A 22,904-nucleotide genomic window follows, 5' to 3' on the forward strand; every position below is an offset into this window, starting at 1 on the left:
GTAAGTAGCTCTCTGGATAACTGGATTACTGGTAGTTTTCAATTTTCTTCTTTCCACCTTCTTAGATTTCCTAGATTTTCTCTAATCGACAGTATCACTTCTATAATGAGAAAAAAATGTTAATTTCCTTGGCTCATGGTTTGTTTGAAACTGGAAGGCGGGGACTAAATATGCTGAACTGAAATAAAAAGACAGGAAAGGTGCCGCAACAGAAAACAAAACTTAGTTACCCTGCGCAGAAATTGGAACATACCACGGCTGCAACAGTCAACTTGGCATTCGATCTAGATTTTAACAATTTGAGCAACATGAACTGGTGTCCCCGGGGAGCCTACCCAATCAGCCCAATTGGGCCTGCTGTAGCCTATGCTGCCCTGTGGTAGCACTCAGATTTAATCAAGGCACTCTCAAAGGTATATGCTAATAAGGCTTAGTGGAAACTCAAGTTTTTATGTTAACAGTGGCTTGGTTATCACAAATGAAACCAAATTAAAATTAATTCCAACCTCCTGCCCCTGAGTAAACCTTTCTCAGGAGTTTTCATGATATGGCTGAATTAACTTCTTTCCTCTTCACCGTGTCCCTGATAAGCTGCTGGAGAAGGTGCTTATAATCACTGTAACGTCCAAAATATCAATAACAAATACAAGAAGGAGGAGAACGTTATTAGAAAATCTACAAACTTTGATCAGTGCTAAAACAGCCAGTAAAATGCCACGTCTCTCAAACGTGGCATGACACGTGTTTGGCATGACACCAAGTGGCCTGGAGTGATGAACGGACGGCAGGTGTCCACAAGCTCAGGAGGGCATTGAGAGCCCAGGTGGGTGAAATGCAGCACGCAGGGAGAAGGGAGCTTACACCTGAGGACTCCGACTAACTCTACGCTGCTAAGAAAACACAGGCTGTGGAAGGGGCTGCTCTGATGTGTAACAGGGCATGGCTCCTTGTCAGGCGCACACACTGACCGACAAAAAGGCAGAGGCCAGGAAAGTTGAGACTGGTAAAGCGATTTAATGTCTGCATCTATGCAACACCCCTAAGGAATTCAGTAATGTTATCATGAGGCCCGAGAGCTTAATTCTTCACTCTCATCTCTGCTCTATACCTCTCAACCACATCCCTTCTCAAAAGTACGTGGCTGGCCTCGTGACACTACTGTTTCCCTACTGAGAGGGCACATGGTGACAGGGATGATTCTGCATTGGTGAAGGCAGCCAAGTCCAGAAGGTTGCATCCTAGGGAATGTTACAGAACCCATTAGAGAATCAGTTTACAGAAAATGAGCACAGATCAATGACATGTAGCCCTCCACCCAATTACCAGGATGCTTTGTGCCATCTGCATCACCTGAGAGCTGCTACTGCCTCCTGTCACCTCTGTCGCATCCCTACTCACACTCACACACACACACACACACACAACATTTCGGTAATATGAACCAAAAACCTATTGTATCTTGGAGCCCATGGCTCTCATGATAATACAAACAATGCCTCACTTTTAACACTATCTTGAAATGAAATTTTTAAAAATTAATTAATTAATTTTTGGCTGCATTGGGTCTTCGTTTCTGTGCGCGGGCTTTCTCTAGTTGCAGTGAGTGGGGGCTACTCTTCGTTGTGGTGCGCGGGCTTATTGCGGTGGCTTCTCTTGTTGCAGAGCTAGGCGCTCTAGGCATGCTGGCTTCAGCAGTTGTGGCACACAGGCTCAGTACTTGTGGCGCACAGGCTTAGCTGCTCCGCAGCATGTGGGATCTTCCCGGACCAGGGCTTGAACCCGTGTCCCCTGCATTGGCAGGTGGTTTCTTAACCACTGTGCCACCAGGGAAGTCCTTGAAATGAAATTCTTAAGTACCGTAACTCACATAACACATATGATGCGGGGACCTTAATAGAATGCCTCATCTCTAACATAAAGGAAAATTAAAAGGAAAGTGGGTCAGAATGCATTAATACGGATTTCAGTATCATCAAGCCTGAATACCCTATAAGACATAATGAAGCAATGAGAGGCCTAGGGAATCCCCATAAACACACAGCTATTAACACAAACTGAAGTAGGTGTGAGGTATAGTTACTCATACACAAAAGCATTCCCACTGATGACAAGATTTTCCAAAATGGCAAACAACTCTCGGGAAAATTCAACAAAATACAATCTTCCCAGATTTATCTGGCACTCACATTCCTAGATAATTCAGTAAATATTAAAACTGTGCATATAAAAGAGCTTAAAGGTTAAACATTAGACACAGGTTTTTCACCTGTGTAACTCTCTAGCAGACACCTGAAGACTGTGTGGAAGACAGAATAATTCCTCGCCATGCTGGAAACTGCTGCGCATTGCAGGCATAATGTTCCTGGACTGAGGCTGAGGCCACTAAACGCCAGGAGCACCCCCAATCACTGCAACACCCACATCACCCCCATGGGGGTGATTCTGACCCGGGAGAACCACCTTTTCACCAAACTGCCCCCACCATGACAAAGTGCCTATGGAAGCCCGACTGATTCATGCAAATTGTATCCAGTTGAGGTTCTCTCTTCAGCTATCAGATCGTAAGAAAATCACCTCTGCCACTATTTCCCTCCCAGACTTCTGTCACTTGGTGCTTGAGTGCCTCTCATCCTTTCCTCTCGTTAGGTCACGTGCCCTCCCTGAAGGGTATCATCTTTAAGCTGGTCATTGCTAAAACCCACTTTGAACAATCACAAACTCAAAAGACAAATGGGCCTGTAACGAGTGTTCTGAGACTCACGCTTCAGCTCATACCCAAAAAGTGGTCATGAACCTCACCCATGATGAAATGTCTATTTTACCAGAATGCTCGGTCATGACTGAGCGTATGACTTACTTAGAAAAATAAGTTTATTTGATAAGCTCACGCCAAAATAAAACATACCTGCAAATCCTAGAATAAACAAAATAATGAGCTACTTTCACCACTTGGTCTTGAACGTGCACAGTAATCCCTGCCATGTCAAGTGATGTGATAAATTCTTCCTGTAAAACTTTTGTGAGATCTTTGGAAATAGCCCAGATTCATATAAACATCCCTAGTTGCATTTTTAATAAAGAACCCTTAAAAGCTACCTAATTCTGTAAGCTAGAAACTTTACCATTTAATTATTTAAAGCACCATAAAACATGGTTCTATAGATACATGTGTCTATATTAAAACAGTGTATATAATCAGAAATATAAACTTACAACCTTTGATTTGAATAACAAGAGAAACTAAAAACAGAAAAGTGCAAACAATAAATCCCTTCTAAAAGTAAACCAATGTTTAGACAATTAACGTCATATTAATTATGATTAATTAACACACATACCTACACACACACCCCTCCATACTTTATATTAAGTTTATAAAATTAAATGGAAGTTGTCAAACTATTGCAAGCATGCCTGGTGGCAGAACCAAGAGATTAGACAGAATACAGTACCAAGGACTATAATTTTAGTTAACATGTGTTAACGATGCTTGAAAAATTGCAAAATACTTAAAATTGTTCCTAGCTTTCTTCTGTGCAGAAGAATATAAAAAACGAGTCAAAGGTTAAGATTATTCCTTAAATATGGCCTGTGATAGGGATGTGGAGAAACTGGAACCCTCATACATCACTGGTGGGAAGGTAATATGGTGTAGCCATTTTGGAAAACAATCTGGCAGGTTCTTAAAAAGTTAAACATAAATTTACTATATGACTTCTAGGTATCTACCCAAGAGAACTAAAAGCATATGTCCACACACACACAGAAAAAAAACACCCCAAAACACAATAAAAAAAACTCCACACATGTCCACACAAAAACTTGTGTGAGTCTTTAAAGATAGCCCCAAACCAGAAATAACCCCAATGTCCACCAACTGTGAACAGACAAAAATGTGGTACAACCACACAATGGAATACTGCTCAGGAATAGAAAGGAACAAACTACTGATACACACTACAATGTGGATGAACTTCAAAAACATTAAGCTAAGTGAAAGAAGGCAAACACGTAAAACCACATATTGAGTTATTCCACTGACATGAAATCCAGAAAAGGCAAACCTATAGTATAGAAAGAGAAAGTAGATGACTGGTTACCTAGGGACTGGGGAGGGGGTGAAACGGGGAGTGACTGCTAATTGTCACCAGGGATCTTTCTGGGATGATGGAAATGTTCTAAAACTGGATTCTGGGGATGACTGAACAACTTGGCAAATTTACTAAAAACCAGTGAATTGTCACTGACTTATACGGTATGTACATTACACCTTACACAAGCAGTTTAAAACATATATATACACACACAGAGCCTACAGCTGAAGCCCTGCACAGCTACAAAGTGTTAAATCTGTGTTTGGTTGTCCCTCTTACTTTCTTGACTCCAGAGTGGAAAAGATGACATCAGGCTATTAACATTATGAGAATGCAGAATTTTGCTATTCAATTTCCTCTTAAAGATAATAAAGGAGGATGAGGGGAGGGAATCATGCAGGGGGAGCAAATAAATCTGCTCTTTCCTCATTATGGAGTTCAAACCGGGTCACGGCCCTATTAGCTGGTAACCACGAGTAGCTTACTTATTACTGTGCACTGCCGGCTGGGGCAGTGCTGGGGTCTGGGAACAGAGTCCACCACCCTGTGAACACAAGACCTTTGTAATGGGCAAAGCCAGGCCAGGCATTAGGCTACACACGATAATTGACACACTAAACAATTAGGAAATGAGAAACTACAGAAATTCTTATGTTTAGTTCACATATTGAAATCTAGCAAGAGGGAGGGTATATGGGGATATATGTATACATGTAGCTGATTCACTTTGTTATACAGGAGAAACTAACACAACATTGTAAAGCAATTATACTCCAATAAAGATGTTAAAAAGAAAAAAAAAAATCTAATACAAGCCACTTACCTCCCAAACCTCAAACTGAGGTTTTATTTGTTAAAATCAGTATCAACTTAATAATTTTACATAATCAAAAACCTTAATCTGGTAAAACAGGCACACCACGTATGCTACCCTAAGACAACCTACGTTGCCTCCCCTCTCCCATCTCTTAAAGAGCCAACTTGCCAAGCATGTATTAAATAAACTCACTGCTTTACTCAGTCGGGCCTTACAGCCCATGTGCTAGCTCTGCTTTGCAGACTCATGACGGGTCTCTTCGCAGCAGAACAAGGGACCGGACGGTACCGTCACTATAGACAAGGAGCGGGCTCTCTGGGGCCACGTCTGAGTGCTGTGAGCTGACAGTACTCACTGATGGAAGGCTGGAAGGGGCAGGGTGACAAGCATATGGAACAGCCCCTGCTGGAAAAAGGGTCATGAAAGAGCTAAGTGCAAGGATAAGCTAGTCAGAGTCTCTGTTAGTTTTCTGACCATCCACAGCCAGGACACCAAGACTGCCCCTGCCACCTACTCACAGAAGTTCCCAGCTGGAAGCTGCAGCACATGTGCCATGTCCAGAAGACATGCATTTTAGGCCCATCTCATACGTCCCTGTACAAAAGTTTCTGAATAGGGAAAAAAAAATAGTAAGTACATAAGTGATGAGAGGACCAATCTGATAGAAACGGCATGGAATTATTTTTAGTTGAAGTGGATAGGATCTCATGAAAATGAAATGTTGTGGAAAAGAGTATTCAGGCAGGAAAAAGGAAATACTATATTTATCCCCTTCTCTCCCACCACTCTTGAGCATTTCCTCTACTTTGAGAAGAAAGCAATAAAACTGTTTTCCCTCTGCTCAGTGACTCACAGGCACCAATGGCATGGGGAACCCCACACTTGGGCCCAGAGTACAGAAAAACACCACCTGACAGGGGTCACACATATTATACGGCTGCACACTACTGCAGCACTTGGGTGAGTGGCACCCCCCTGGCCTATGAAATCCTTCCAGTGGCTCTCACTGTTCTGCCTGGGAGAAAATGGGGAGAATGTTCCAGCGGCCTCCTCGGGGGCCCACACTGTCCCTGACTGCTTGTGAGCCTGCAGCTGAACTACTGCTCTCTGTCAACAGAGGTAAGAATATTCCAAGAATGCCAAGGACTAACAAAATGACCAGCACTGTTTTCTCATGATTCATTCCCCTCGTCCACATCCCACTTTCTCTCTCATTCCTTAACCTCTATTTAAAATAAACTTCACAGGGGAAAACTAGGGATCAGGTGAGTAAAAGCAGTTACCTGCATAATCTGATAGAGCTAGCTGGCTAATACAACATTTGACATGAAAATTATCCTGCATAAAAAAATACTTCCCTTCTCATAAAAAATTCAAGCATGCTCATAATGTAGAGGGCATGTGGCGCTTCAATCCTTAGCAACTAAAAAGCCAGTGTCAGTCTATAGGGTTTTGTCCAATGACCCTTTTAACTACTTGAAAATTATATCTAATTATCAAATAATGTTATGGCTTATCAATAAAGACTTCTTCCTGAAAAAATATTGATCCTGGATTTACGTAAGCAAGGACATTCTGAGAAGCCTTTTTAAAATCACGCACAACCCATTACTCATAGTTGAAACACTGGGCCCATTTCTTCTGTGTCTGGGTGGGTTTCTATTAGTAAGTCAGCACCTGGGGAAACTTACTAACTATTCCAAGCCAGTTCTACATAAGAATAATAGTTATTGTAAACTCAGACCTCTATAGTTACAGGGTGTGTGTATGGGGATATCTCAACACTTGTCTTTAAAAGCTTCCTGGAATTACATAGGGCTCAGGACACCAGCAAACACTGTATTTCGTGATAGCCAGACTTTTTGCAAATTGAGATCACTTTAACTAAGACCTGAACCCAAATCAATAAAACTGCTCTGATGATTTCAACTACAATTCTCTTTGGAGGATCCCTGTGGAAACTTCCAACAGAATGTGAAGTAGTATTTCCCTGAGGCAGAGTGGCCCCAAACAGCAGATTCCTGTGTCAGCTTGGGAAACAGGTGTACCTCTAGGCATGGCTGGGACCTGCCAGAGAAGTAATGGGGCTGCCTCCCCGGTCTTAACTCTGGGGATACTTCAGCTGGCCCACAGACACCAGGCTGATGTTCCAACTCATGCCCTTAGGGCCATTCTTCCCGTGGCCACATTTCTTGGTCTATCCTGTTGGTTCTCAGGGTTACTTCTGTTCTCATTAATATACCACGGATGACAAATGACTTTAAACCCTGATAACAGCATTGTAAAAGCCCATCACCACCAACATTAATAACTACTGTTGGTGAGCAATGACGCAGTGGCAGCTCTTTGCTAAATGCTTTACAGTAATTATTTTACAGGTGAGGAAACTGAGGCTTACACAGGCTAGTTTATTCAAGATTAAAAAGCTAGCAAGGGGTGAATATGGGATTTCAACCCATCTGTCTGACTATGAATTCCATATCATGAAGGCCTCTAGGGGGAAGGAAATGTACTTTACGATTTCAATTTACTTCTAAGAGCGCAGATGACCCACAAGGCATTAGCTGCGGCCATCTCCAAAGTTCTGTGGAGAGAGAAGTTAATGGAAACCACACATGTTCTGGGAAAGGAGAAAAAAAGTGTCTATCCACAACAGATTAACATTTCTCTTGCCAAGAAAACTAGAGTCGGGAAACTGCCTGGGAAGTAAATGCTCTTGACAAATGAACTCTTTATACCGAGCTATTGTTAAAACTGAACTATTGTTGAAATAGTATTTTATTGTTCACTTATTTTAATTTTGAATTATTTCTGATATTACGATTTACTATAATGAGCTGTCTTTTTAAAAAAGGAAGGTTTTTGTTTTTGTTTTTTTTCTTTTTTTTTGTGGTACACGGGCCTCTCACTGCTGTGGCCTCTCCCGTTGCGGAGCACAGGCTCCGGACGCGCAGGCCCAGCAGCCATGGCTCACGGGCCCAGCCGCTCCGCGGCATGTGGGATCTTCCCGGACTGGGGCACGAACCCGCGTCCCCTGCATCGGCAGGCAGACTCTCAACCACTGTGCCACCAGGGAAGCCCAAAAGGAAGTATTTTTAAATATGCTGTTAACAGTTTTTCACAGGAAAAAGTGCCACCAAGAATACAACAGATATACTTCTTTATTTTTAACGCTCATTTAAACAATGTGTCTCACCCTCCAAGATTACTGGACGATCACTTTAGCGACAAGTAATAAGAATACTGCAGGTCAAATATATTTATAATACATTCCCCTCCCCTTCTCTGTAACAGTGTATGATTGCAAAACAGGTCTGATACAAAAAAATTAAAAACCGAGCAACTATGAATACATGTTCAAGAACTACAACAATCACTTAGGGTTATTTTACTCTCTTCTCCTTGTCCTGTTCAAGAATTTGAACACCAGAGCAAGGAGTCTTGTAGCAACAAGTCAGATTTCCTCTTCTTTTATCTTGAACTTCATCAGGATTATAGCACTTCCCAAAAAAATCGAATGTGAAGTTAAGCAAAAGTAAACAAAAACGTATCTTTCACCTTCTGTTCTGGAGCCAGGTTTGCTCCACCTTCACTTTTTCCACTGAGCCTCTCCCTAGGAAGGCTCATGATGACAATGACTTTGCATTATGCCCAGGGCAGTTCTAGGGAAGCATGAGTCAGAGGCAGACACAGACGCAAACAGCGCCAGTTCTGGAAATAGCGGCTGCAGCTTTCCTCCAAGATGGGAGATAGTGGTCACAGTCTCAGCCCAAAACCTCCCGGCTCAGAGGTAAAAGGCCAATGAAATGGTTAAAGTGTGTGTGTCTGCATGCACACGCACCCAAGCTATACATGCACAGTGGTACATCAGTGATCCTTTGATGGAAGATAGTTCAGCATCATTTAGATTCATCTTATGATAACCTGGTGCTCTACGATTAGGTAATGCTACTGCTGGCCATGCCAGTGACTTAATCTCTAATACAGACTCAAAGTATGCCAGGGTTGGCAATACGGGAGTATCATCCAGTGCCTTCTCTCCAGCAGCGTTCATTTTGATGGGAACGAAGGGAAGGGTGCCTTCGACAAGTCTGAAGCAGCTCAGTACCTACCTTTTCTTTTCACCTGCCCACCTGAGACACTATCTGCCCGCTGTATCGCAGAAAACACACAAGCAGTTTCTTCCGCAAACCATAATATTCCTATTCACTTTGTCCTGCCAATAGTACATAGAGATCTGGGGGACTAAACCTTTTATAACCCAAGTTCAGCGTTTATTAATACTGTTTTGGGGGTAGAGTTGGTTTCATTTGGCCTATAAGCAAACAGCCAATTCAGAAAGATTACAGAAAAACTTCACTTCACTTTAAATTTGCAATACATCAAGGTATGAATATATTTAAACATGGAAAGCAGCCATGCATTTTAGAAAAAAATTATAATGTATATATTAAAAAATATCTGCACAGACTGAAGAAAAGGCATTTGTGAGAGTACCTTTACTGCATTCCAAAATAAAATGGCTTGTTATCTGGTCACACTATTGTTTGACTAAAAACAGCAAAAACATTTTCATGTCAAAGTTGTTTGGTCCGTGACAAATGTCACAAAAACCTCAAATAACCTATGCCCTGTAAAGTTTACTAACTTAATATGAAAAGCAAAATTTCACACCAACCCTTGAAGACACCTGTCTCACCACGTAGTCTTACCCACTCTTTGGAAGGCCTGAGCCTTCAAGATCTGACCCAGTCCACACCTAACCAAGCCAGGATGGGAGAGTCCTCCATAAACCATGAAAAGGCCCTCACTCTGCACGAGTTTCTAGGCCACAAGGGGTGGCCTTGGAGGGGCAGCCTGAGTCTCCCAGACCTTGCTTCCTGCCACCCCCAGGTGTCTGTGCCCCAGAACACGACAAAGACCAGCTGCACACGTTTCTCCTGGCCCAGCATCCAAAGCTGCTCCCCCCCTCCTACTTCGAGGAGCTGCCCTGGCAGACAGCTGAAAAGAGCACGGGGGGGACAGAGCCGGGCCTGGTCCCAGGCCAGCACTGCGGACCCCCATGTTCTCACATGTAAAACAAGGGTTGGAGTCAGAGAAGCAATAAGGCCTTCCCCCAGTCTAACAACTCCAGTCCTGTACAGCATTCCAAAAAAAGCGCTGAAGTGAAGCGTGAGTTGTTGAGCTCTCCACGAGATGCTCTCCCCGCTCTGTTCACTCTTGTGGCCAAGCACACCCAAGTGTCAAGGACTTCAAGTAGCTTTTTTTTTATTCACTAGCACACTCCTCCAGGTGCTTGATTTATCATTTTTCCAGGTATTTTAGACAGTTCCTAGCTGGTGATTTTATTTTAAGTTACCTGAACTTTTTAGTTCTTTCTAATGTTCTGTGCAGCTGCACTACATAACGATGATTATTTCCACAGATCCAAAAACTACGTTCTACACTATGTTAGAAACTCAAGATGACCAAGAACTATTTTAGAGAATATAATCATTTCAAGACAACTACCTGTACTAGAATTCACTTTTTGTCAGGAAATAAACTGAACAATGCAACCCTGCCTAGCGAAAGGTAACAGAGGTAGTCTTCCCCTTAGATCAGAAATATACCGCAAAATGACAACAGAGGAGGAGGTATGCCCAATACTCAGTGCCATTCATTAGCGCATATTTGTATAAGCTCCACCAGCCTTTAAAAGAACTTCAAATCATAATAGTTTGGGGAAAAGAAATAAAAGCAATGACTTGAGTACAAAAAATGATTATAGACTGATTTTAAAATGGAGCTTTGCTAGAACAGAAATCTGATCAACCTGAAGAGCACTTTGAGAGCTTCCTGTTTGGAACAACAACAATGACAATTTAATTTACTATACTGTAGTAGACAAATTGAAGAGAGATGCAAATGAAACTGTAGAGTAGTGCTGAGAAATAGGACCGGTCTTCTTGAATAAAGTCAAAAGATAGAGACAAAACATACAGACTTGTATGAGTACTACCGCTATATGTGCTGCCAACCAAAGAACAATTACAGGAAGAAATCAAGGCTGGTTTGGGGGGTGGGGGGGTTGTTTTTGTTTTTTTGGGTTTTTTGGTCTATAAATAAATTTAAGAATGTTTTCCTATCTCACTACTGTGGAGAAGGAAAAAAAAAAAAACGAATGGTGTCTATCCACATGCTATTAGGTAGTCAGTCTTCCACCATCTTATTTGAAGAGGTGCTCCAAAATGTACTAAATGCTTCGTTAGTGCCAGCTGTTTTAGATAAGACACCTCACTTAACTCCCACAAGGCTCTGGCAAGACGAGTATCCAGCCTCTTTGACAGGATGACACGTGGTGGTACAGTCATCAGGGGTCCACCTTGGGAGCCAGGCCCAAGCCACCCAAGGTCTGCAAGCCACCCAAGATCTGCATACTTCAGGAAGGGTCACCTCTCCAAGACATTAGCACCCCTCTGCAGAAAACAACTGGATTTCATCAGACAAAATTCCAGAGACAAGAATGGATCATTCTACAAAGATCAAAAGAAAGGCACACCTAACAAGGCTATGTGGACAAGGAGGACCAGAGTCACGGGGAGACAAGAGTCGGAACAAAAGTAGGTCACGGCGACTCCCACTGACACATGAGGACTCTAGGCTCAGTGACTCATTTGGGGATCTTGGGGGAGACATTCAGATTTTCCATTTACTGCACTACTGCCTTCTGATCTGCAAAATGGAGGACAAAAGTTTATTAGGATTATCTAGATACTTACAGATCCTCACAAGAAATAAAAGCCTTAAAGTATAAAAAACATGGTTTAATACCCACGAGAATAGCTAATGTAAAGAAATCTGACAAAAAAAAAAAAAGAAATCTGATAATACGGAGTGCTGATGAGGAGGCACAGAAACTGTAACCTTAAACATTGCTGGTGGCAATTTTTAGTAGTTTCTTAAAAATTAAACATACAACTACCAAAAGGCCAAGCCATGCCAGTCCTAGGTAACTACCCAAGAGGAATAGGTCTACATTGAAGACAGTTAAACCACTATGCTAACAGCCAGACACTGCAAAAAATCCAAACATCTATCAACCAATACTAGATAAACAAAATGTAGTACATCCACACAACAGAATACTTCATAATAAAAAAGAACAGGGACTTCCCTGGCGATCCAGTGGTAAAGACTCTGCGCTCCACTGCAGGGGGCACGCAGTTTGATCCCCGGTCGGGGTAAGATCCCACATGCCGTGGGGCAACTAAGCCCACATGCCACAACTACAGAGCCCTCGCACCGCAACGAAAGATCCTGCATGCTGCAACTAAGACCCAACACAGCCAACAAATAAATAAATATTAAAAATAAATATGGTATTCCTTATTTAAAAAAATGCTTGTGTGATTTATAGAAAGATACATAAAATGATCAATGATTTGGATATACACTTAATGCCATTTTTGTGGCCTACCTCACAAGTTCATTTGTTCTCATCACCAAAAAATAAAAGGGGTATATAACTGTTCTTTAAAATACTGTTAAAAAAAAAAAAAAAAAGAGGTCATCTGTGGTGTTGAAAACACGTGGAATACTTTTTGAATAAGAGAACACAACATCCAAAAATCACAAGAGGGGGCAACTCTGAAGAGCTCTGGAACTTGAAGTCACCACCCCTAACTCTGAAACATTCTCATTTCTCATTTTGCCTTGAAACCAAATATTTAGAGGGAAGGAAAAAACCCCAAACTGAAAGACGCAAATAAAAGGAAAAAAAATAGAGAAATAGAAGGAAAAATTTACATCCTCAAGTTCAGAGGTAGCCTAAACTTGCTGCAGCACTTTTGATTTCACATTAGTGAGCCAAAGAGAAATACAGCTTACCCCTGAGCAATGTGAGTTTAAACTGCATGTGTCTACTTACATGCGGATGTTTTTCGTTAGTAAATACTACAGTACTACATGATCCATAGTTGACTGAATCCAGGGATGTGGAGGAACCTCAGATATGGAGCACTCACTGTAAGCTAGTTATACCTGGATTAACCTCCAAGTTGTTCAAGGGTCAACTATACCGACTTCACAGTTTCAGTATGTTCTTATGAAGACAATCTGAATTTTGAGAACAGAAATTATGGCATCCTCAATTCTACAAAATAACAGAAGTTGAATGAACTGGAGCAAATATTTGTTTCCTGCTATTAGCCTGGACAAGGCTTGTGGATAATGCAAATAGCCCAAAGTGATATGGCTTCCTTTCCTTATGAGATCCAAATTGCTCTGTATGCATACCTAATGTACCTCTGATACAGGTTTCATTCAATTCTGTTTTCTTCTGTTTCTAGTTTTTTACATCTCAACTGTAAACTCTCTGAGGACTGTTTTCCATTCATCTTTGTACTCCCTACTCCTTACTCATTTATGTTTTATGTGTTGTGGCTATGCAATGAAGTTAGTAAATAAACACTTTAAGTAAATATAGAATTTAATAAGGAATGCATTACACAGAATCATAAACAGTATTACATTTCTAGCCCTGGGTTTCCAAATCATTCTGATTCATAAGTGTCAGAAGAATTTTTATGATGGGTTCCAGGCTTACTTGCAAAACATGGATGGATTTATTTTTTAAAATCACATATTCAATAAAGACACTAACACTATTTATATGTATGTCAATCAAACCCCTATCTGTGCTTACAAATCAGGTAAAAGCTTAAAATGGATTCAGTTAATTCAATTACTCCATTTCCCACCATAACTTCCAGCCTGCATGTGTACAGGGCTGCTTTATCAAAACAAGGCCCAGGAATGGAAACTCTAGTCCAGGGTAGCCTCAGGTAAAATGCATCATATGCTCATATCCTTAGTTTGTGCTACATTGGTTTAGATTTATTTATCACATGCTAGCTTGTAGTAAATGATCTTTGATATGTTGTGTGTTTTATCTCCCATGGCCAGAAATGACATCTCCTGTTTCTTTGGCATTTTCCAGCAGCTTCTTACACAGGGCCTTATATACAACAAATCTAAGAAAATATGTCGACTGATTAGACTGATTCAGGTTTTCAGCTCTCCTCATTATCTGAAAAAATAGAGTCCTTTAACTTTTTTTCCTCTGCCTTGTTTTATGCACATATAAACTAAAATCACACCACCCCAGAGTTTCGTGTGGGAAACTAACATAGGACAGGAAAGAGTATGAGAAGAATACAATGGAGATGGAGTTTTCTAAATGAGACACTTTCAAAAAGCACCAGTGCTTTTAGGCCAGCAATTCTACCCAAGTGGATCAGGGTGAGTTTATTCACTGCCAGAATACAGACAGAAGACTTCAGGGTACCCACTTTAGATTTCTCACAAATATAAAGCCAACTCGAATCCGATTGACTGTAAAATGAAGTACTGTAAATTTTAAAGTTCCTGACAACAAGGCATCTTAAAGGGTAACAGGAAAGTAAAATAAACGTAAAGCACTTTATATACGGTATCTCATTTGGTCTTCAAATCCACTCCCTGAGCAGGCAAAAACAGTTATCATTATTCTCATTTTACAGATGAAGAAAATAAAGCTCAAAAGCAAGTGACAATTGGGAAAACGGACCCACAATGAGTTATATTAAAGAAAAATTTGGGGAATTTACAGAAAAAAAATCTGGGCATCCAGGAGAAAAAACCAGGTCACTCTGAGGAAAAGAAATGAGGCCACTGTCAAACTTTATGCAAGACAATGGAGGAACATATCTAGGATACTTAAAGAAAATATGAGCCAAGGATTTTATGTCTAGTTGAACTGACCCTCGTGTATAAAGAACAAAAACTTATAAACATACAAGAACTCAGGAACTACTGCTGCCCCAAGCTCTTCCTGAGAAATCCACTATAAAACTAGCTTCAAAAAACCAAACTGACTGAAGATCAATACAAGGGTAGGTGATGAGCATTAAATATAGATGGACTTGCAGAATTAAAACTAAGTGATTTTATAAAGGATACAGTATAATATGTACTGGTTACATCCTCTGACATTGTAGGTACAACTATCAAAAAGGGGAGAGGGGACGGGAAGATTATATGAAAAATACTATTAGTTTGTTGACTGTGTCATAGGTATTTACCTGGAAGCTAAAAGGTAACAACACCTCAAGTCACAGGATGGAAGACAGAGTGGGGTGGGGCAAGAAAAGGTTAGTATCTAATTTTACTATTGCTCACAGCAGGAAATCAATACACATGAGCAAAAAAAGTGGACAAGAGGCAGAAATGTGTTATCATGTCAAAGTAACCATTAGAACAAAAATACAAGCCTTCCTAAATGCCAAAAAATGGACAAAAGAGAAAAAAATGTATCATAAAACTGTAAATATTAATTTTATAATTAATACAAATTGGCTTAACTGGCCTATTAAATGAAAGGATTTTCAGATGAAAGCAAAAGTCAAGCGACAAACTTAAGGAACATAATTAGGTGGCAGAGTTGGGATCAGTGTCAGTCTTCCTGGCTGTGAGCTCTCTTTATAGAAGACATGAAAAAGATGACCCACGACAGCCAGGAAAGCTCTACCAAATGTGCTTTAATGGAAACCTCCGTCATTAGAGAACAAAATAAAAACCTGGACATTAAATTTTTTTTAAATGCAAAAGCCAGGTATAACTTTATAGAAAGGTACCATTTGTGAGATTCACTCATCTAATTCATTCCACAAATATTTATTGAGGCTGTATGTGATCAGGTCCTTTTCTAAGTACTGGAAACACAAGGCTTGAGTGTCATTTTTCCTTTGTGCAGAGACCCAGAAATATAAATGAAATACATGTTGGCTAGACTTAAAGACACATGCTAGTGTCGGCCTCCTAAAATAGAAGATTAATGGAAACAATGACAGGCCCTAAACTACACTGACACCAGTAGGTGCTACTAAAATAATGCATCTTATTAGTGCCATATGATACCAGGCACAAAACAGCAGCTCATTAAAATGCCTAAGATGAGAATGATTGCCAAGTAAAGCATTCTGTCACAGGAATGTAACTAATGCTTCCTATAAAACTAAAAGTCACAAAAATTTCCTCTGCCCGCCTCCCTTTTCTAGCCAAACTCTTATGTTTTATATTAAAATGGCTTTCATCTCTCACGGCACATAAGAGTTGATGGCTGCTGGCATCAAATCTGCTAAAATCAACAATGGTGTAATTATCTGCACACTTTCAAGTGTTTCCAAAATACATGCTGGTTGAGATTTTCCTAACTTAGAAACGTATGCTTTATGTTGGTGGTCTAGGAATGTCAATAGCCTGGGTTAAAAAGAATTTTTAAGTCTTGCCCAAAGCATTCTTTTCTACAACAATTATTCGATTTGTTTATAACTCATCTACCTCCACAAAGCATCTGACATATCATATTGCTATTTTGTGAAACTACTTTAATGGTACAGTTACATGAGTTGATACGTGTAAAGCACTGAGAAGAGTGTTTGACACATGATAAGTGTCAGCTATTATTACAGTAATAGTTCCATTCAAAGATTCTTTTTAAAATATGTGAATAAGTGCATGAGGGTAAGTGGATGACTTTTAAATTTTCCCCATCATGCCAGCTGAAAATGGGAAGAAATTTTAGTACACTCAAAATTCTCACTTTTCTTTAAAGAACTGCAGATTCTTAAGAAAAATCTACGAAATCGATGAAAATTTAATCCTATAAAATTATACAGATCAGACCTCCTTCCTGAGGCTACCAAAAATACATTTTATCAGCAATTCTTCCTTGGTCCAGCTAAGGGGGAAAAAAAAAAAACAAAAAAACAACCAAGATCTTGTGAAACCAGATCTAACCTGAGACCTGGTACAGAAAATTTAATAAGTTATGTATTTGTTAGGGATTTACAAGGAAAAGAGGGAGACGCACAAAAAAGACTGAGTTCCAAATATTTCAGCAATAAAATAACGAATTGCATACTAACAGTGCTATAATTCCCCCTTTTGTTTGGTTTCTTTGTAATTATTTTTAATAAATTATTCTGCCTCCTCCTATCACTCAAGTAAGTCGTCATCCAAAGGCACAATCAGTACAAGAGAGGACACAAAGCCACTCACTGATAGGGAAGGCGTAAGAGAGGGCGGCTGGTGCCTCAAGAGCTGTGACTCATTAGAATCCATAAAGCTTTTCTACGAGATCAAGTATCAATGAAGCTATTGTAAGAGGTTACAGCTATATAAATGTAGACTAGTTATGAATTCTCACATGGCAAGAGCATTTTCGAAAAGAGGAAAGGGCACCAGTGCCTGGGAAACCACTCAACACGAATGCTGCCTCAGTTACAGAAGAGTGGCTGCCCACACCTACCATTTTGCTAAATGCAGGTAGTGCCTATAAAGAGGAGGGACCCTTTGGTTCAGCACTCCCTAAATTCATCTTGTGCCGTTTTGCCAAGCTTTGAATCCTAAGAGCTGCAAAGTCAAGCCTAACACCGTTGCCGACTGCTGTTAGAGATCCAAGAAAAAAAACAGAAAATTTTTATTAGTCTTAAACACTGTTTTCCAGAAATCATAAACCAAATAGAAAACAGATCTTTGTCACAAAAGACAAATAGCAGTAAAGCACTTTATTAAATAGTTTAAAATTTGTACCTACCTTTATCATTTTGAATATTTCAATATCAGAATTGTAATAAAAACATTCTCCTAGAATGTGTAAAATTTTAAAAGGAGCAATAAATGTGGCAAAATGCATAAGCCAAGTTGGATTTAAAAAATCTTCTGTGAATTATTATCAAGGTTATCAATGATTTCAGTTCAGAATCAAGCGTGTGGAAAGAACAAATGAAAAAGCTGAGTGAAAATGGTCCAGAATTTAGGAAGGATACTGTCACAAAGAAAATAGTTCCAGTATTTTCTCTCAAAGACTCAGAAAATAGAATTTACCATTTAGATACCACTAAAATGGCCGCTAAATGCTATGAATCCAGTTTCACAACCATCTTTCTAGATTTTCATGTTTCGCTCAATATTTCAAGGAAAACTTCACCAAATTTTAAACAATTTTATGCTTACGGGTATTATTTTTCAGGTTCTGGCAGAAAAGAATAATTAAGGTAACCTTAAAGGGTGCTTTTATTGGAGACCATTTGCACCTAGCGTTTCTTATGACTAATCGTAACAGAGGCCAATCTTACCCTCAGCAAGGCACTTGCTTGTAAACAGACACACATGAAGGAACTCTTGTTAATAATAACAGCAAACCTTAGTATTGTTGAATTTTCAATGTTTTGAAAGTATGCCAATGAGTACTTCTGACATCATATTACTTACTGATGACTAGAAATTAGTATTTTTAAAATTTGTTCTATTTTCAGATGTGCATAAAGTAGAAAAGGTACTTCTTTCAAATATGAAAACTGGAATTTTCTTCCTCTAAAAAAATCATAATGCCAGTCAGATATTTTCTTCAAATATATGATTTCACAAATTATTATATAATCCTTAGACTACTGATTAAAGAATTATCGAAAATGCTGTATTATCAAGTGTATATTTATAAGAACATTATATTAGTCCTTAATCTTTCAATATGATAGATAATTTGTATTTATCTTTGAACCAGTTAAAAATAAAAGCAGGAAAAAAAATGTGTGTTCTTCCAAAACCAGTAGTCATTTAGTAAAATCTATTAATATTATTTTTTAAAATATACATTATACAATTCACTGCGGCAATCGCCATTGTTTGACCCGCCCCTTGCAGAGCAGCCTGATCCATTCATCCTAGTTGTTCTTTGTATAGTTGTTCACATTCCCCTTGCCTTTCTGTTGCATAAATTATTCAAACTAAATAAAAGGAACTCGAAATAGTGAAAAAGGAATATCAGAATGTAAGGAGAAAATACCTGAGGACCAGAAGCAAAAGAGAGGTGAGTTTTGTAACTAAAATTGAAGGAAAAAAAACCAACAATGTAAAGGAATTCAGTTACACCAGTGGAAAAAGGGCTAAAACATAAAGTAAAATGGAAATAAGTGTGAGAGAAAATAGGAGAAAATGCAGACAAAAGAATGACGCATCTACAGAAAAGACAAGAAATGAAAATCCGTAAGACAGCACAGAGAGACAGCAGAGCTATCTGGTGGGTGGGTAGGAATGACACAACACAGCAGTAGGCCAGGAAAGGCCAGGAGAGCATCTTAAATCACTTTACCGGTGGTACCTCTCATTCACCCAGTTTACTTTATTTCATTATTCGTTATTTTAACCCACAGCTGAGCACAGTATAAGTTTGTTTTGCTTCTCCTTCTGAGTTCACTGAAAACCTCAACTAGTATTTCAAGTTACACCAGGTTATGCCTACCACTTAGCGCCTTCAAGATTTTAAGGGGGGGAAATAATCATTCCTGTAAGATTCCATTCTTTAACGTTTAACTCCTCACCAAACGCCCCTCTTCAGACTCTGGCCTTGCACCACTGCTTTCTGTTTTCCTTCCTCGAGCAGGTCAGTAAAAATCAGAGAAAAAATGTTATGACCCTAGCATAGTTAAATACAGACCAGTCATCCCACAAGTTCACCCATCAGGGATGAATTCTGCCTGAGGCCTGAAGGTGCAAATACAGACTTACGGGATGGAGGAAAGGGCAGCAGGAGGGAGAGAAAGAGGCAAAGACAAAGTAGGCAAATAAAAGCAATGGCTAGATTTTAAATGTACAACCAACCAGAAACGACTAAAACTCATATTCTTATTTTACAGTTACATCAAATGAATAAAAGCAGAAAACACCATAGTTTTATTCTAACGTTGCAGAGAAACAGTAAACGCATGAAAAAAGAAAAATTGACTTCTGCTATGGCAAACATTTAAAAAAACTTACTAAACTCAATAGTAAGTTAACTACCTACATTCCTACGAATAACAGGTTCAAATCCCAGCAAAAAGTTAACAAATGACCTATCTGAATACCCATAAGCACAGAATTTGATCTGCGTTTTGGAATAGACACTCGGACAATCAGAGGACACACCTCGGCTACCAGCTGCAGGGTAGCTTCTGTGCCTTTCAGAACTTGTTCTCATGCCCCTGGCAGCTGATCGCTCCCCCTTTCTAAACCCTGCCCTTGAAAATATTGCATGTGCTTTGCCTCAGTGAGCTCCAAACTCTCTCCCAGGTGCGGCAGAGGCAAAACAGTGGGCAAAGGGCTCAGCCGCTGTGCAGAACCAGAAGGAGAGACGGAAGACGCTGATAATTAATATTGTCTGATACAATTCTGAAATCTCCCACCTTCTTGCCCTGCCCACCTCCACCCTCAAAGCTAGTCAGCTTTAAGCTCCATTCCTGGAAAGGAAGCTCAGCATGATGGTCTCAACCCACTTCATTTTCACGTCCTCCTCAAAACTGCTGCCTACAATTTCTAAGAAAAGTCAAAAGTGCGTCCTCCCCATAAGCTCCAACACAACAGCCTCTCTCAAGGAGAAATGGCTCAATGAAGAACTCCAGTTTTCCTGGAAGGCAAAATCCTCAGTCCCTACCCTTCTCATTCTCAGAAGGCAGTGGTCAGGTCTTGGGTGTCACAGATAACGGTTACTTCAAATTCAGATTTTGGTAGTGATGGTAGCTGGTAATCCACAAAGATAAGGGCTTCCACTTCTTTTATGCATGATACATTGTGTGCTTGGGTAATCTTACTTCGGGTTTAAAAAAATAACAGCTAAAAACTATTTTTTAAAATACTAAATAAGCCGTAATTCTTTTTCCTTCTTTGAACATTTTATGATCTCATCTATCCATCACCTCACAAACATTTTTAAAAACACCTAGACCATGAAAGTTAAACAAACACGACCTACCATAGCATGTCAAGGTATGGTCAGAAAACTCAAGCCCATTCAAAATGACAACTTTTTCTATTACTGTTTAACTGAAGTGACATATGTGACTCTTGGTTTAAAGAGTCACACTCTTCACACACTGGATGACTCCTTACAAATGACTATACTCCTAGGCCAGTTCTTTTTGTAATTCTCTCAGAAGCTGCCCTTGGTATCCTTAAATGCACTCTGAAACTTTGGTATCACCTTCATTACGATGTGCTCTGTGCACATTCTCGGACGCTGCAATGCCCATACTAAGGCAACACATCACAGAAGTTGGCAGCAATGCTATCAGCAAGAATTTGGCTTCAGAATCAGAAGTGATTCATCATACATTCTAGCAGCAGAAAAACAACACACTGCTATTTTAATCCCTTGGTGCTTTCAAGAATCAAAAAACAGTAAAATAATTAAAGCAAAAGCAACAAAAATCATATCTGCTGTAAGGTTTGTAAAAACGTTATTCACTTTTGAGAGTTTTCAATGAAATCACTCAGGAAACGACAGACTACTTACCTTATTTCGTATTACTTATTACAATGACAAATCAAGTTTTGACTTAACACAATTTCAGGAGAAAACAGGTAGTCCAAACTTCTGCAAAGTAGCATACTGAAATTCTAAGTGTAGAAAAACAAACTTCTCATTTGCATTAGTAAATAAAATCTCTCCTAGTGTTTCAAAAGTAATACACTTCTTTCATTTTCTCTCTCCATTTTTCAGAGTACTCTAAAGTCTAAATGAATGAGTGTGCTACTGTCTCTGTCACGACCAAGCAGAGAAACCTGATACTGTGGGTGACTTATTCAGAACAACCCCCTTTTATAGAGATAGTTATATAATAATATAATACCATAATAAATACTACTGGTCTAATGTAATAATGGAACTCGCTTATGTCCTAACGCTCTATTTAATAAACATGAAAGAAATCTCTATCCTGGGTCATTCTAACTTCCTGAGAACACAGTACGTTGATAAGTCACTAGAATTATCAACCAGCGTTTCTATAGAACTATCCAGGTATATGTAAGGTTTACTGCAAACTTAAAAAAAAAAAAAAAAAGCTACTCTGTCGTTGCGACCAAGTATTCAGGGCCAGACGGGGAGACTGATCAAGAACTCCATCCAGTGCTCTCTTTCGGGGACCCCTACCTTTTCCAACACTTCTTCTGTCTCCTTTCGTTTCCGTTTTCGGGGTCTCCTGTTCACTCGGACCCATTTGGCGACCTGAAGTTCAAAAACCACAGGGCATTTTAAACACAGAACGACGGGTCCTGAGGGCCGCCCCTCAGCGTAAGAAACAAACGATCGACAGCCTCGCGACATAGCCTTCCTCGGCTTCACCTGGGGGAGCCACAGGCACCCTTCGGGGCTCGCGGGGCCGCCTCAGCGCAGGGGGCCCTCGGGTCTGCGGCGAGCCGAGGCCGCGACCTTCGCCCCGGCCGCTCCCTCCGTTATCGGCCCGATTTGCCGCCCCCGCGCCGGTGGGAGCCAGAGCCCCCGAACGAGGGCCATCTTACCCACCGCTGCTACGCGACGCAGCCGACCGGGGTCTCCGCGCCAGGGATGCAACGCGCGACCCACCGCCCGGGGAGGGAGGGAGCCCAAGGACCGCGCCGCCCGCACTCACCTCGGCGCTCACTTGCCGCACGAGCCCGCACTCCGCCCCGGCCAGGCGCTCCCTCTGCAGCGGCTGCGGGGGAAGGGGACAGAGTCAAGTTTTTCCCGAGAGCCGCCCCAGCCTCCCTCCCCCGCGCCCCACCAACTCGGCGCGCCAACCCCGTACCTCGCCCGCGGTAGGTGAAGGTGGGAGCCTGGCGCCGGAACCCGCGCCCAGGGCCGTCCGCCCCGCCGGCCCGCCGGAGAGCGGGGAACGCTCGAGGCCCGCAACACCTAAGGCACAGCGCGGGCGGCGGGCGAGCGCGGGGCCCGGGCGGCGGCGCGGGCGGCGGCGCGGGCGGCGGGCGGGCGCTGGGCGGGGGCGGGGCCTGCCTTAAAGGTATAGGCGGCCGCGCCGCCCTCCCCGCAGGTCGCCTCCGCCCCCACCCCCGCCGGCGCTCCGCCTGTGTTATTGTTCTCTTCGCAAACATCTTTCTTCTCCTCCCTGCGTCCTGCCCGCGCCCTCCCACGCGCGGGCCGATCCCCGGCGCGC

At 41.1% G+C, this 22,904-nt stretch overlaps 1 protein-coding gene across 21 annotated transcripts in view; it reads right to left on the reverse strand.

Moving 5' to 3' along the window:
* The window catches only part of AOPEP (aminopeptidase O (putative)), a 539,402-nt gene that overhangs the window by 243,426 nt on the left and 273,072 nt on the right, over nucleotides 1-22,904 (reverse strand). For all 21 annotated transcript variants that reach the window (XR_007478127.1, XR_007478131.1, XR_007478129.1 and 18 more), the window contains 2 exons: nucleotides 22,383-22,445; nucleotides 21,905-21,979 (listed from right to left, as the gene is read on the reverse strand). Coding sequence is in view for 15 of the 21 variants with exons in the window: in XM_049711495.1 (XP_049567452.1) it covers nucleotides 21,905-21,979; nucleotides 22,383-22,445 (138 nt within the window). In the remaining 6 variants the exon portion in view is untranslated. The remainder of the gene's footprint in view (nucleotides 1-21,904; nucleotides 21,980-22,382; nucleotides 22,446-22,904) is intronic.

This window comes from Orcinus orca, chromosome 6 (genome assembly GCF_937001465.1).
Source record: "Orcinus orca chromosome 6, mOrcOrc1.1, whole genome shotgun sequence".
Taxonomy (NCBI): Eukaryota; Metazoa; Chordata; class Mammalia; order Artiodactyla; family Delphinidae; genus Orcinus; species Orcinus orca.